Source organism: Microtus pennsylvanicus, chromosome 3 (genome assembly GCF_037038515.1).
Source record: "Microtus pennsylvanicus isolate mMicPen1 chromosome 3, mMicPen1.hap1, whole genome shotgun sequence".
Lineage (NCBI taxonomy): Eukaryota > Metazoa > Chordata > Mammalia > Rodentia > Cricetidae > Microtus > Microtus pennsylvanicus.
The window spans coordinates 54,860,923-54,874,755 of NC_134581.1; the positions used below are offsets into that span (position 1 = coordinate 54,860,923).

Here is a 13,833-nt window from a genome sequence, read left to right on the forward strand (position 1 = left end):
AAAGCTCATGGTTAGCAAGCACAAGACCCTGGGTTTGGTATGAATCTCTGAGGGTAAAATATTAAATAAAGTAAGAGGCTAGAGAGGTGCTGGGCAGTTAAGAGCACTCACTGCTCTTACAGGGTCTTGAGCTTGGTTCCCAGCAACCACGTGGTGCTTCATGACCATCTATAACTCCAGTTCCAGGAGATCTGACCCTCTTCTAGCCTCTGTGGGCCACACACACAGTGTCTATTCATACAAAGTAGATTATTAGTGTTCAACTGATTTGTGTGTGCATAATCACTTGTATCTTCACACTGTATGGCCTGGCTTCTGCATGATAACAGCACCTCTGTGTCCTACAGACATATTTGATGTTAGTATCTAGTATCCTAGTCAAAGATGCTATACTTGTTAACCAACCACTGCTACTTTGAGGTTCAGAAATCCCCATCAGATTGCTTCCAGCCCTCTTCTAACTTGTACTTTTTCTCTTAAAGTTATATCAAACCCTCTAAGATTATTAGGAATCATAGCATCCTTAAGTCTGGATTCTCTTTATCCCTAGCTTAGTATCATTGATTTTAACCTGATAGGTTGTCCTGTCCAGTGCTAGTAGAAAGTATAATGGTGGGCTGGAGAGATGGCTCAGTGGTTAAGAGCATTGCCTGCTCTTCCAAAGGTCCTGAGTTCAATTCCCAGCAACCACATGGTGGCTCACAACCATCTGTAATGAGGTCTGGTGCCCTCTTCTGGCCTGCAGGTATACACACAGACAGAATATTGTATACATAATAAAGTAAATAAATGTTTAAAAAAAAAGAAAGTATAATGGTGTCAGTAATATTTACCTCAGAAGCTGGGAAAATAGAAGTCTGTTTGTCATTTTGTTTTGTTTTTGGTTTTGTTTGTATAGTACAGTCTGGAACTCAGGATCTACCTGCCTCAGAGGTAGAGGCAAAGCAAATCTTTGTAGTTTGAGGTGATCCTGGTCTACATAGAGAGTTCCATGCCAACCAAGGCTACATAGGTGAGGCGGTAGGGGCAGTGGGGGCCACATGCAGGCAGGAGGACAAGACAGGAAGATAAGTGTGAATTCAAAGCCAGCCTGGTCTACAGAGTAAGACTCTGAAATAAAAGGAAATAAAGCCAGACATGATAACACATTTGTAAAATCTGTATTTGTGAGGTTGAGGCAGAAAGTTCAGAAGTTTGCTAGCAACATAGGGAGTTTGAAGCAACCTGAGTCACGTTGGACCCCTTTTCTTTTCTTTTTTTGGGGGGGGGGTTGTTATTCAAGACAAGGTTTCTCTGAAGCTTTGGAACATGTACTGTAACTAGCTCTTGTAGACCAGGCTGGCCTTGAACTCACAGAGATCCACCTGCCTCTGCGTCCAGTGCACCACCACCACCCTGCTTGGACTCTTTTTCAAACACACAAAAGTAAGCAAATAAATGAGATGAAAATATAGCTTCTAGCCTAAGATGTTGTCATCTAAACCACAGATTTATAATAGTATCATGAGCTAAAACTTGAGAGGAAGAAATAAGTTTTGTATTCAGAGCTCCTGCACTCTGGCAACAAAAGATGTGGGACTAGGTTAAGTTAGAAAACAGTATGTCCTGTAATAATCTTCCTGTATCTCAGCTAGTACTTTCTCTTTTCTCACAGATGGAGTCCCCTGTCTCCACCCCAGCGGTGCTGCCACTGCATCTTTTAGTGCCAGTGGTCAATAATGACATCTCATCTCCCTGTGAGCAGATTATGGTCCGCACCCGTTCAGTGGGAGTCAACACTTGTGATGTGGCTCTAGCCACAGAGCCTGAATGCTTAGGCCCCTGTGAACCTGGAACCAGTGTCAACCTTGAAGGCATCGTGTGGCAGGAAACAGAAGACGGTAAGTCCATCCCTTCTCAATTGTTTCTGCAAGGAAGCCAATAGAGGCTTACTGTTGGAAATATTGCCAAGCAAATAGAAACATTGCCAAACACTTACAAGAGTATTCAGTGTCTGCATCCTCTTGGCAGTATCCACACAAAGGGTAGTAGCATACTTTTTAGCAGACATTATCATTCCTAGAGATGATGTGTTTGTTGTAGTTCTGGCAGTTGCAAGTAGGCAAATGGTGTAGCCTTGTGTATTTCCTTAGCTCTAGTGTCAGCTTTTTATTTAGATTATTTCCCTTTTATAGCTGGTAAATAGTCATTGAATGTTTGCTATGTCATTTAAACTATGTACTTTCTATGCCTTCCCTTATGTTTTATATGGGGATTTAGATTACAGGTGGAGTTTTCAGTCAGACTTTAAGAAAAAAAAAACAGTGATAAAGGGGCAGTTGAGGATATCAAAGCAACAAACAAACTTGTTTGTTTTGTTTTTAAAATGTGTGTTGGTGTTTTGCTGCACATACATGCAGGTGTAAGGTCCCCTGGAACTGGAGTTATAAACAGTTTTGAATTGCCAAGTGGTTGCTGGGAATTGAAATTGGACCCTCAGAAGAACAGTCATTGCTCTTAACCACTGAGCCATCTCTCCAGTCTTCTCACCTTCCCAAAGACAGGGTCTCATAAGTAGCCCTGGCTGACCTGGAACTCCCTAGACCAGCCTGGCCTGGAACACATAGTGGTAAACCTGCCTCTGCTGCTGGAACTAAAAGCATCCACCACCACCACCACAATTTTTCCCCCTTTTTCTTTTGAGACAGGGTTTCCCTGTGTAACAAACCTGGCTGTTGTGGAACTCACTCTGTAAACCAGACTGACCTCTAACTCAGAGAGATCCTCCTGCTTCTGCCTCCTGAATGCTGGGATTAAAGGTGTGTGCCACCACCACCCGGCTGATCTTGATTTTTTAAACATGATCTCATGTGGCCTATGCTAACCTCAAACTTGATATGTCCCAAATGATGACTTTGAATTCTTGATCTTCCTGCCTCCGGTTTGTAATAGTGGGATTGCAGAAGCACATCACCACATCTGACTCTCTTAAATTGACTTAATGTTGGCACCATGAATTTCAAGTTCTCTCCCCCCCCTTTTTTTTAATATCTGGAGGTAGAGCCAACTCCTTCCTCCCACTGACTGCCTCACTGCCCAGCCACCTACACACTTGATGTTTCTTTCCCTTAGTGTGTACAGTCCCACTCCCTCCTCTCCCCAGACAGGGTTTCTCTAGCTTTTGGACTTTGGAGCCTGTCCTGGAAATAGCTCTTTGCCCTTGAACTCACAGAGATCCGCTGGCCTCTGCCTTCTGAAGTGCTGGGATTAAAGGTGTGCGCCACCACCGCCCAGCTAATGTGTGCAGTTTTTATAGGTCCAGTCAGTAGGGAACTGTTCATGTAGTCTTATTTGAGTCTTTCATTAAGCAGCTGCCTTGCTGTAAACTGCTGCTGCTGCCCAAGGCTGCCATGCACACTTCTCGTTATGTTCCATTTGCCCTGGAGAACAGAAACTCTTCTGTTTTGGAATTTCTCGAACCTAAACAGAAAGGAATGGAAGTGCAACGATACTTAACCAGTTAATTCAGATCCTTTGTAACATTTAGTGGCACTTTGAGTGCAGTAGATTCTTTAATAAAGAATCAAGTTCTCATCAAAACATCAGTGATTGGAGAACGTTGGTGTCAGTAGTCCCGTCATGTCTCCAAACCAGCACCCAGACTAGTCTTCACTCTGCACTTCGAGACCCATAGGAACACAGCTAATTATCTCTGCTATTACAGAACTAACTTGTTGGTCTGCATTTCGTTCTGGTCATTCTTCCAGCAGTCTGTTACCAATATTTTTGTTGTCATTCAGAATTATTGAAAGTTCTGTATGCAGTAAGTGCTAATGTATTTCAGATAAAAGATATAGAAAATGAAGCAAAAAAGATATACTCTGGATGTGTATTTACAGTATACATTCTGGAAATAACAAATTAGGTGTTTAATTTTTAATATGTATGACTGAGAAAATGACTCAGTAGTTAAGAGTACTGGCTGCTCTCAGAGAACCTGAGTTTAATTCCCAATAGCCACATGGCAGCTGACAACATTCTGTATCTCCAGTCCCAGGAAACCCCATGTCTCATTTTGGCCTCCTTGAGCTCTAGGTACACACATAATACAGACATATATGAAGGCAAAATGTCTATGCATATAAAATAAACTTTGAAAAATAAATAAAATACACTCAGTAGGCAGAGACAAGCGGATCTCTGAGTTCGAGGCCTTGGTGGTCTACAAGAGCTAGTTCTAGGACAATCTCTAAAACTACAGCGAAACCCTATCTCAAAAAGCAATAAAAAATACTAATAAATAAACTATAAAAAGATGTCTGTGGCCAAATATCGGAGCAGACATATTTTGTTAGAATGACAAATGTGTTTGGACAGCTGCATCTTTTTAATTTTTATTTTTAAATTTAATTTTATTTTGGGCATATAGGTATTCTGCCTGCATATATGTCTGTATACCACATATATACAGTGCCCTTGGAGGCCAAAAAGGACATGGGGTCCCCTGGAATTGACCACTAAGCAATTTTCAGGAGAGAGCCATGCCTCAGTATATTATCATCTTTATAGTGTTCTGCTTGCAGTCCAGGAGAGGGCACCAGATCTCATTACAGACGGTTGTGAGCCTCTATGTGGTTGCTGGGAACTGAACTCAGGACCTGTGAAAAAGCAGCCAGTGCTCTTAACCTCTGAGCTATCTCTCCAGCACCCTTGCATCTACACCTTAAGTGCAGGGATTACGGGTACACATCACTGTGTCTGGCTCTGCCTAGAGCTCATAATCCTCCTGCCTCTGCCTCTCAAGTGTTGGCACTAGGCACGTGTCGGCATGCGCCTGTATGCGCCTGGCTATCTAGAATGTTTTCTTTGCACCTGAAGTACTTTCACAACAGCCAGTCTGACACTGTGTAAGAATTCCAGATGGTGCTATGGATTGTCCTTTCTTGGACAGCAATCCTAAACCAGAGGTGTTGTGGCTCACATTGCCATGTGTACTTTGCACAAGAATTGGTGATACAGTGAAACTAGAGTGACATTTTAGAGACTTTCATGCTTCTACCACTATTGTTGTGACCCCTGATTTTGTATCAGTTACTTTTTCTCATAGCTGTGACCAGATAATAAGAAGCAACCTAGGGGTGAGAGGGATCGGGGTGGGAGGGATGTATTTTAAAAAGGGATACAGTCAGTCATAGCCTGGAAGCCATGATGGCAGGAGCATGAGGCAGTTGTTCACCATATGACAGGAAATGGGGTTAAGGTGTGAAATGCCAAAGCTCTAGCAAGACTCCATCTCCTGAAAGTTCTACAGCCTTCCAAAGTAGCCATACCAGCTAGGGACCAAGTGTTAAGAGTATGAGCCAGTGGTTCGTCATTTCTCCCAACAACTACAGCATGCTTTTCTTAGGAAAGGTTGTCAGTTCCTAGCCTTAATGTTATTTATTTATTTATTTATTTGATTTTTGAGACCGAGTTTCTCAGTAGCTTTTGGTTCCTGTCCTGGAACTAGCTCTTGTAGACCAGGCTGGCCTCAAACTCACAGAGATCCACCTGCCTCTGCCTCCTGAGTGCTGGGATTAAAGGCGTGCGCCACCACCGCCCGCCTAGCCTTAATGTTAATCCATATCACACATTCTTAAATTTTTACCTTCCAACTGATAGCTATAAATAAATAGCCTCAAGAATAATTTATTAAGTTTACCCGTACTGGTATTCCAAGAATCCATCCTCTGTTCACGTCTGTCTAAAGAACCAGTTTGCTAATTTTAGACCTGTCTACTGCTATTCTGTGAAAATAAGTGTTTTACTTACGTGTATGTATGTGGACTACATGCATGATGCCATGTGGAGGTTAGAAGAGGGTTTTAGATTCCCTATTGTGAGGATGGTAAGCTCCATGTGGTACTGAGTTCTGAATCTTGGTTCTCTGCAAGGGCAACAAGTACTCTTAACGTTGAGCCATATCTCCACCTCCCACTGTGGCCATTTTAGTTAGCAGTACCAACCCTGTGAATTTATATGTCATGACAAAACCTCCAGATATCTTCAAAGATACTGTATTCTCAGAAAGATGAGTATGAAGAAACCTCAGAGGTAGACATGAGAGTAAGGTGTGTTGAGTAGGCAGCCCCCTTTCTGGCTCTGCTACCTCCCCAGCTGCCTCTCAGAACATTTCTGCTCGTGGATGATTTGTGTGCTGTGCTCCTTTGAAATTTTTTTATTTAAAAATTTTGCTGTTAGAAAAAAAACCTGCTTTGATAATCATGTAACTAGATTAATCCTCCCATGTCGAAATTACTCTTACAACACCTTTGGAATTATGCTGGTCTTCATTTACCAGAATATTGTTTAAAAATTAATAATAAGTTATAATGACCTACGGCCATGTTTCTGAAGCCAGGGTACAACTCTTCTGCATGTCAGTGGGATGAAAATCTACATAATCATCCTAATCTGACTTCCAAAGTAGAATACTCACTTGCTGATGTTTATTCAATTTCCATTTGTATTATAGTACGGTACAAACATTTCTGAACCAGAGTTATAGGAAATCATGTTCTAAAACATATGCTACCTTTATCTTTTACATATGCTCTTTGATCTTGGGTAAATTAGTTTCTGTTTCTAATATTACAAAGAAAGGGATTTAGACGAAATGATTTTACTCTCTATTAGAGGTTTTTTAATATTTATTTCTTTATTATGTGTCTTTGTGTATGACCGCAGGTCAGAAGAGGGCACCAGACCCCGTTACAGATGGTTGTGAGCCACCATGTGGTTGCTGGGAATTGAACTCAGGACCTTTGGAAGAGCAGGCAATGCTCTTAACCTCTGAGCCATCTCTACATCCCCTAGAGTTTTTTTTTTTAATTATTGCTGAGATATTCTGTCCAAAATGATAGACTGTTTTCACATGTAAGAACCTGCAGTGTGCCAAGGAACTGATAAACTGAATTTTTAAATTTTTATTTAGCCAGGCATACTGGCACACTTAAACTAGCACTTAGGAGGTTAAAATTCATACAAAAGACATGGGTGGTTTTCCATCTGCAAGGGGCGGCACTTTTATATAACAATAGAGGAGAGCCAGAGATTGCTGAGGGTCCAGAATCCGGGACCTTCAAGAGAGCAGACCTAAGCCAATACCCCTATGGGTCTGGGACCTCCCAGGAACTAGGCTGGAGGCAGGACCTCTGTCAGCCTGGGCGTGAGTGAACCTGGGTCCTCCAAGGGAGAAGGCAGGAACCAGAGATCTCGGTGGGGCCAGGCCTGAGCCATGTCCTTTGTGGGTTCAGGCATTGGTTTGGGTCATCAAAGGGAATAGGCAGGAACCTAGAACCCTTTCGGGTCCAAGCGCCAGTCTGAGACCTCTGAGGAATTAAGCAGGTCCTCTGCAGGTTCGGGCGTATGTACCCGAGCCTGCGACCTCACAGGCACTAGACTGGAACCAGAAACCTTTCCAGGTCCAACTCCAACCCAGGGACTTCTGCAGGAGGGAATCCAGACCAGGATTTACAGACACAGGTCAAAGTCGGTAACCTAAGCCAAAGTTGCCCTGAGGCAAGGAGCTGCACCTTAGGGCAACAAATAAGCTCCACCAGGAGCAGAAACCAGGAGCAAGCCCAGTCCTGGGACATGGCGGATCATGATTGAACCAGGGACCAGATCCAGAGCCAGCAATCTCCACCAGAATAGGTCCAACTCCAAGCCAGGGACTTCTGCAGGAGGAGATCTAGACCAGGATTTACAGAAACAGATCAAAGCCAGCAGCCTAAGCCAAAGTAGGCCTGAGACAGCAAACTCAAGGGAGCAGACCAAAGCACAGGAACACTGAGCTACCTTCAGGAACAGGAATTGCCAAGGGGTTAACTAGAACTGTGACAATGACTGTACCACAAGGAACAACCATCCGAGCTTTGGATTCACTGGCACCTAGAAGATTATTTAACAGAATCTCAGACAGTCCCAACTACACCTGTTAGAGGAAAAGATGAGTAGAAAAGGTAAGATCACATGCTGCACCACAAAACCAGTAAAACCTAAAGTCCCTACAAAAGCAAGACCTGAACAAACAAATATGGATGAACCAGAAGAAAATGATCTAAAAAATAACCTCAAGAGAATGTTTGAAATTCTTAAAGATGAAATGAGAAATTACCTTAAAGAAATGGAGGAAAAAAACAAAAAATTGGAAGATATCAGCAAATCACTTAAAGAAAACCAAGAAAAAGAACTCAAACATATAAAAGAAACTATTCAGGACTTGAAAACTGACATAGGAAAAAATAAAGAAAACACAAGCCAAAGGAATTATTGAAACAGAAATCATGAGAAAAAGATCAGGAACCAGCCGGGCGGTGGTGGCGCACGCCTTTAATCCCAGCACTCGGGAGGCAGAGGCAGGCGGATCTCTGTGAGTTCGAGGCCAGCCTGGTCTACAGAGCTAGTTCCAGGACAGGCTCCAAAGCCACAGAGAAACCCTGTCTCGAAAAAACCAAAAAAACCAAAAAAAAGAAAAAAAAAGATCAGGAACCACAAATGTAAGCATGAACAACAGAATACAAGAAATGGAAGAGAGAATCTCAATCACTGAAGATAAAATAGAGGAAATAGACTCATCAGTTAAACAAAACATAAAATCTAACAAAAGCTTAACCCAAAATATCCATGAAATATGGGACAACATAAGAAGGCCAAATCTTAGAATAATAGGTATAGAAGAAAAAGTTCAACTCAAAGGCACAGAAAATTTATTTAACAAAATCATAGAAGAAAACTTTCCCTACCTAAAGAAAGATATGCCTATGGCCTGGCGGTGGTGGTGCACGCCTTTAATCCCAGCACTCGGGAGGCAGAGGCAGGCAGATCTCTGGGAGTTCGAGGCCAGCCTGGTCTACAAGAGCTAGTTCTAGGACAACAAAAGATATGCCTATGAAGATACAAGAAAATAGACTGGAGCCAAAAAAAAAAAAAGTACTCTCACCACATAATAATCAAAACAGTAACATACAGAGTAAAGAAATAATATTAAGAGCTGCAGAGGAAAAAGGCCAAGTAACATATAAAAGTAGACCTATCAGAATTACACCTGACTTCTCATTGGAGACAATGAAAGCCAGGTCACGGTCAAGCATTCTGCAGACATTAAGAGACCACGGATCCAGCCCGGACTACTATACCCAGCAAAACTGTTGATCACCATAGAAGGACAAAACAAGATATTCCATGACAAATCTAGTATTCACTCATAGGTGGTTTTTTTTTGTTTGTTTGTTTTTCATAGGTGGTTTTTATTGTTTTTGTTTGTTTTTTAACAAAACCAGCCTACAAACCACAATTCCAGAGAACTTAGACAACAATGAGAACACTAGGAGACTTACAGAGATCCAATCTACATGGGAAGTAGAAAGTAGAAAAAGACAAGATCTCCTGAGTAAATTGGGAGCGTGGGGACCTTGGAGGAGGATTGATGGTGGGGAGGGGAGAGGCAGGGAGGGGAGCAGAGAAAAATGTAGAGCTCAATAAATATCAATGAAAAATATTTTTAAAAAATTCATACAAAAAACCCAATGTTTTAAGTATGTATGCAATCAGTCCTAGGTGCTATACCCCATGCCTTTAATCCCAGCGCTAGGGAGGCAGAGGCAGGTGGATCTCTGTGAGTTCAAGGCCAGCTCTGGTCTATGAGAGCTAGTTTCCAGAACAGGCTCCAAAGCTACAGAGAAACCCTGTCTTGAAAAACAAAACAACAACAAAAAGTCTAATGATATCTAGAAATAGATACTGCATATGCTGTGGTCCAGCACTGGGACGACTAAGACTAAGAAGGGTTGCAAATCCAATGCCAGTTAAGCTGCTGAATTAGCAAGACCCTGTCTCAAAGAATAACTAAATAAATAAGTAAAATTTAATTTCAGTAGCCATGTATTGCTAATGGCTTATAGCTTTGGGGTGTGTCTGTTTAGTGTGTGTTTACACATGTGATTCTAGTGTAAGAGAGTTTGTGTACAAACTGAAATAATGAATATTCATTATTTATCATGGAAAAGTAGCACTTCGCTACTAGTTTTTCTTACATGCTATAATTAATGGTCTTTCCCCTTCAGCCATGCTTCAGGAAGCACTCACCTGCTTAGCCTATCGCATACTGGCTTAATTCCTAGCAGCCGTTGTCTGGCACCACAAATCTTCATGGCAACAGCAACCACACAAAGGAAACATTAGGGAAATCAATGCCTCCTTTCTCCCACCCCTCCCCCACCAAAAAATTGACAGCCAACACATTCTTCCCATTTAACAGCTTCCTCCCAGGGGCTGATTTAGGACATGATGTATTTCTATACCCTAGTGGATTGTGTTATCTGTCCACTATCATATATTTAAATCCTGAAGCCCTAAGGGAAAATTTGAGTCATAGGGCTCTTTTGAGTTTCATTTTGCAAATTGCAACATAGACCACTAAGCTTCAAGGGTGAGAAACATACTCCTTTAGTGCACTCTATCCTGCCTGTCTCACCCTACACACACTCAAACACACACAACCCCTCTCCCAACATGCACCGGCACACACCAGCAGAGTACAGGGAGACCAGACTGTGGACTTGTGAATAGGTAAAGTTATTTTGAAAATAAGATTCTCCTTAGATCATGTGGAACACAGGTGTACTTTGTATTAATGTGATTCTTTACAAGTCATTTAGTTCCTAAAGTTTTAAGTGTTCAAGTAAGTGATGCTGAGACTGTAAATACAATTCTGACATGGCCTGTCATAGCCTATCCCTGACTTAACTGGAAAGTCAGAATCTTGATATCTTCTTGCCCTGCTGATAAGTTCATATTTACTAGTCTGTGCTTACTTTCCTTTGCAAATAAAGAGAAAAGGTTGGACTATATTATATTCCTTGTAGCTCTTAATATTTATTCTTCTGTGATCGTTTGTGTGGGACAGAAGAGGGGATAGTCCTTGTCAGTTTTTTTGTAATGAGATCTAGATGTTGAATCCTTTTGTCTTGGTGCTTACACTGCTAAAAGCAGGTCTTGGCCCTGCACCACTCATAAAGCCGCTATAGCAATGATGGGAAGAAGCTATCAACAAACTTGGCGACTAGCCTTCTTTCTCAGGGCAGTAGCTTTAAATCAGTTCAGGCCTAGCTTTCCTCCCATACTGCCCATACTGCTGCTACATGTTACTAAGGCTGCTCCTGCTGCTTGAGAAAGGGGAGGGGGATTTTCACTCTTCACCTTTCCTTCCTCTCCCTCCCCCTTTTCTTCCTGTGTTTTCCCTCTCATCTCCCTTCCTTTCCGTAAGCCCTGTCTAAAACAAGAGGCAGTTCTCCACCCCTTCTGATTCCTCATTATCCTTTCTCCCTTAGGCTTTAGAGAACAAAGAAATCACAGGGCATCAACTTTATAATTTAGGCAGCTGGAGATAATTTCCCCAGGATAGGGTGGGTAAGTAGCTTATTCCTCCTGGCATGAGACAGCATTGCTAAATGGACTTACGATATGTCTGCCAAGGCTTAGGCTTTGTTAGGACCACTCAGACCTCTCTGTTCTGAGTTAAATTATAGTGAGGAAGCAGACCCATGGACTTTCATAGGGGCAGGATTAGGAAAGCATGGAAAGTGTGTCATTTTTAAGTCTTGCTAATTGCTTACGGAATTTTGTTTAATATACTGTCCCAGTGCTTACTCCTACTGGATCCTTTATTTCTTTCAGTTGTTGCCTTCATGGCCTTCTCCATAGCAACAAGTTATAGGACAAAAGGGCTAGTAATAAGACATTCTGTTCCCATTCCCCAAGTTGTTCTCTGTTTTCTTTTAAGGATATCTTTTAAAAGCCCATGGAATAATTTTTTACTTCTATTGAGCTCATAGTCACATTAATGTTTGACGCTAAAGTAACTGAGAGAATAGCTTGCCCAGATACCCCACTTCTCAGGAAATCACAGACCATTTAACGTTAAAATACTTGAAATAGTGCATTCTATCATTTACCAAATTTCCCTGTTTTTCAGTTTTTAGCTATCTCCTTAGAATTACATTTTAAAATCTTTTGAATTAGCTATCAAAATGAATAAAGAATGGATGAAAAAAATTGAACCCCCCTTCCATGTGCTATTGCATCAGATACTAGACTGTTGTTCTTCTGACTTGCAGGTTGGGCCAGTTGCCTAAAGAATAGAATATATATACAGATCATTGAACTTGCAAAATGAACATACCTGTGTTATCAGAACCTAGATGAAGAAACACGGTATCGTTAGATACCTCATGCTTCCTCCCATCAGTCTGACTGCTAATGTCATAGGTTAGTGTTGCCCATTTTGAAGTTTACGTGCATGAAACCATGGTAGTATATACTTTTTGATGTTGAGCTGCTCATCAATATACCAGTTCTCAGCCATATTCCATGTAGTTAATTTTTTTGTTTGTTTGTTTGTTTTTTTTCTTCGAGACAGGGTTTCTCTGTAGCTTTTGGTGCCTGGCCTAGACTAACTAGCTCTTGTAGACCAGGCTGGCCTCGAACTCACAGAGATCCACCTGCCTCTGCCTTCCGAGTGCTGGGATTAAAGGCGTACGCCACCACTGCCCGGCCATGTAGTTAATTTTTAAGACAGGATCTCATTATGTAGTCCTGGCTGGCCTGGAATTCACCTGCTTTTGCCTTTCGAGTTCTGGGTTTAAAGGTGTGATCCACCATATCTGACCTATAATTAACTTTTTTATTTTTATTATTTGAGTGTTCCAGTATGTGAATTAAACTTACTCTATTGTTGATGAACAGCTGAGTTATTTTTAGTTTGGATTTGTTATTTAAAAAAAAATGTTGCACTGGGCAGTGGTGGCACTGTTGGACTAGGGAGGACACTATTCACACAGCCTCAATTGATGCAAAAGCAAGAGGATTTTTATTCTGTCATGACAGGGCCCTTCAGGTTCGGGATATGAAGGACCCCTGATAGCTGTTACAGCCCATCTTTTAAAGCAAAAAGCCACAGACTCAAGGGGGTACCTATAGGTTGTTTTCCAACTTATTGGATTGGCTTATTCAAAGGGTAACTAGCAGTGATTGGTCTATTCCAGGGCAGGAGAATAGCTGCGTGATCAGGTAGATAAGGGGAGCATCTCTGGGCCTTCCTGACCTTGGTCCAGTGACTAAATCAATACATCAGGAACTGAGTCAACATCTGTGGGTTGTATTTGCCTCAATTCCCAGAATGGAGTTATGTTTGAAGATTATTCACAAGGACACAGGAGGATGAGCAGTCCAGCATGTGTGCGTGGGGGCGACTGTCCCGTTTCCAAGGGAGAGTGAGTGTAAGGTTTAAGAAAAATGTCTTAGGGTGAGGGGGCTTACAAATGCATTTAGAGTCTTTCAGCACAAACCTTTATCCCAGCACTTGGAAGGCAGAGGCAGGTGGGTCTCTGAGTTCGAGACCAGCCTGGTGTACAAGAGTTAGTTCCAGGACAGGCTCCAAAGCTACAGAGAAATTGTCTCCAAAAAAATAAAAAATAATTTGCAAAAAAATGTTGTGCTGGGCAGTGGTGGTGCCTGCCTTCAATCCCAGCATTTGGGAGGCAGAGGCAATTGTATCTCTGTGAGTTCAAAGCCAGCTTGGTCTACAGAATGAATTCCAGGACAGGCTCCAAAAAGCTACACACAGAAACCATTTCTTTAAAAAAAAGGGCTGGAGAGATGGCTCAGAGGTTAAGAGCATTGCCTGCTCTTCCAAAGGTCCTGAGTTCAATTCCCAGCAACCACATGGTGGCTTATAACCATCTGTAATGAGGTCTGGTGCCCTCTTCTGGCCTGCAGACATACATACAGACAGAACATTGTATACATAATAAA

At 42.0% G+C, this 13,833-nt stretch overlaps 1 protein-coding gene across 4 annotated transcripts in view; it reads left to right on the forward strand.

Annotated features, from left to right (window-relative positions):
- Positions 1-13,833, forward strand: part of Znf609 (zinc finger protein 609) — a 153,481-nt gene that overhangs the window by 107,808 nt on the left and 31,840 nt on the right. For all 4 annotated transcript variants that reach the window (XM_075965468.1, XM_075965469.1, XM_075965470.1 and 1 more), the window contains one exon: positions 1,655-1,880. In XM_075965468.1, the coding sequence (XP_075821583.1) occupies positions 1,655-1,880 (226 nt within the window). The remainder of the gene's footprint in view (positions 1-1,654; positions 1,881-13,833) is intronic.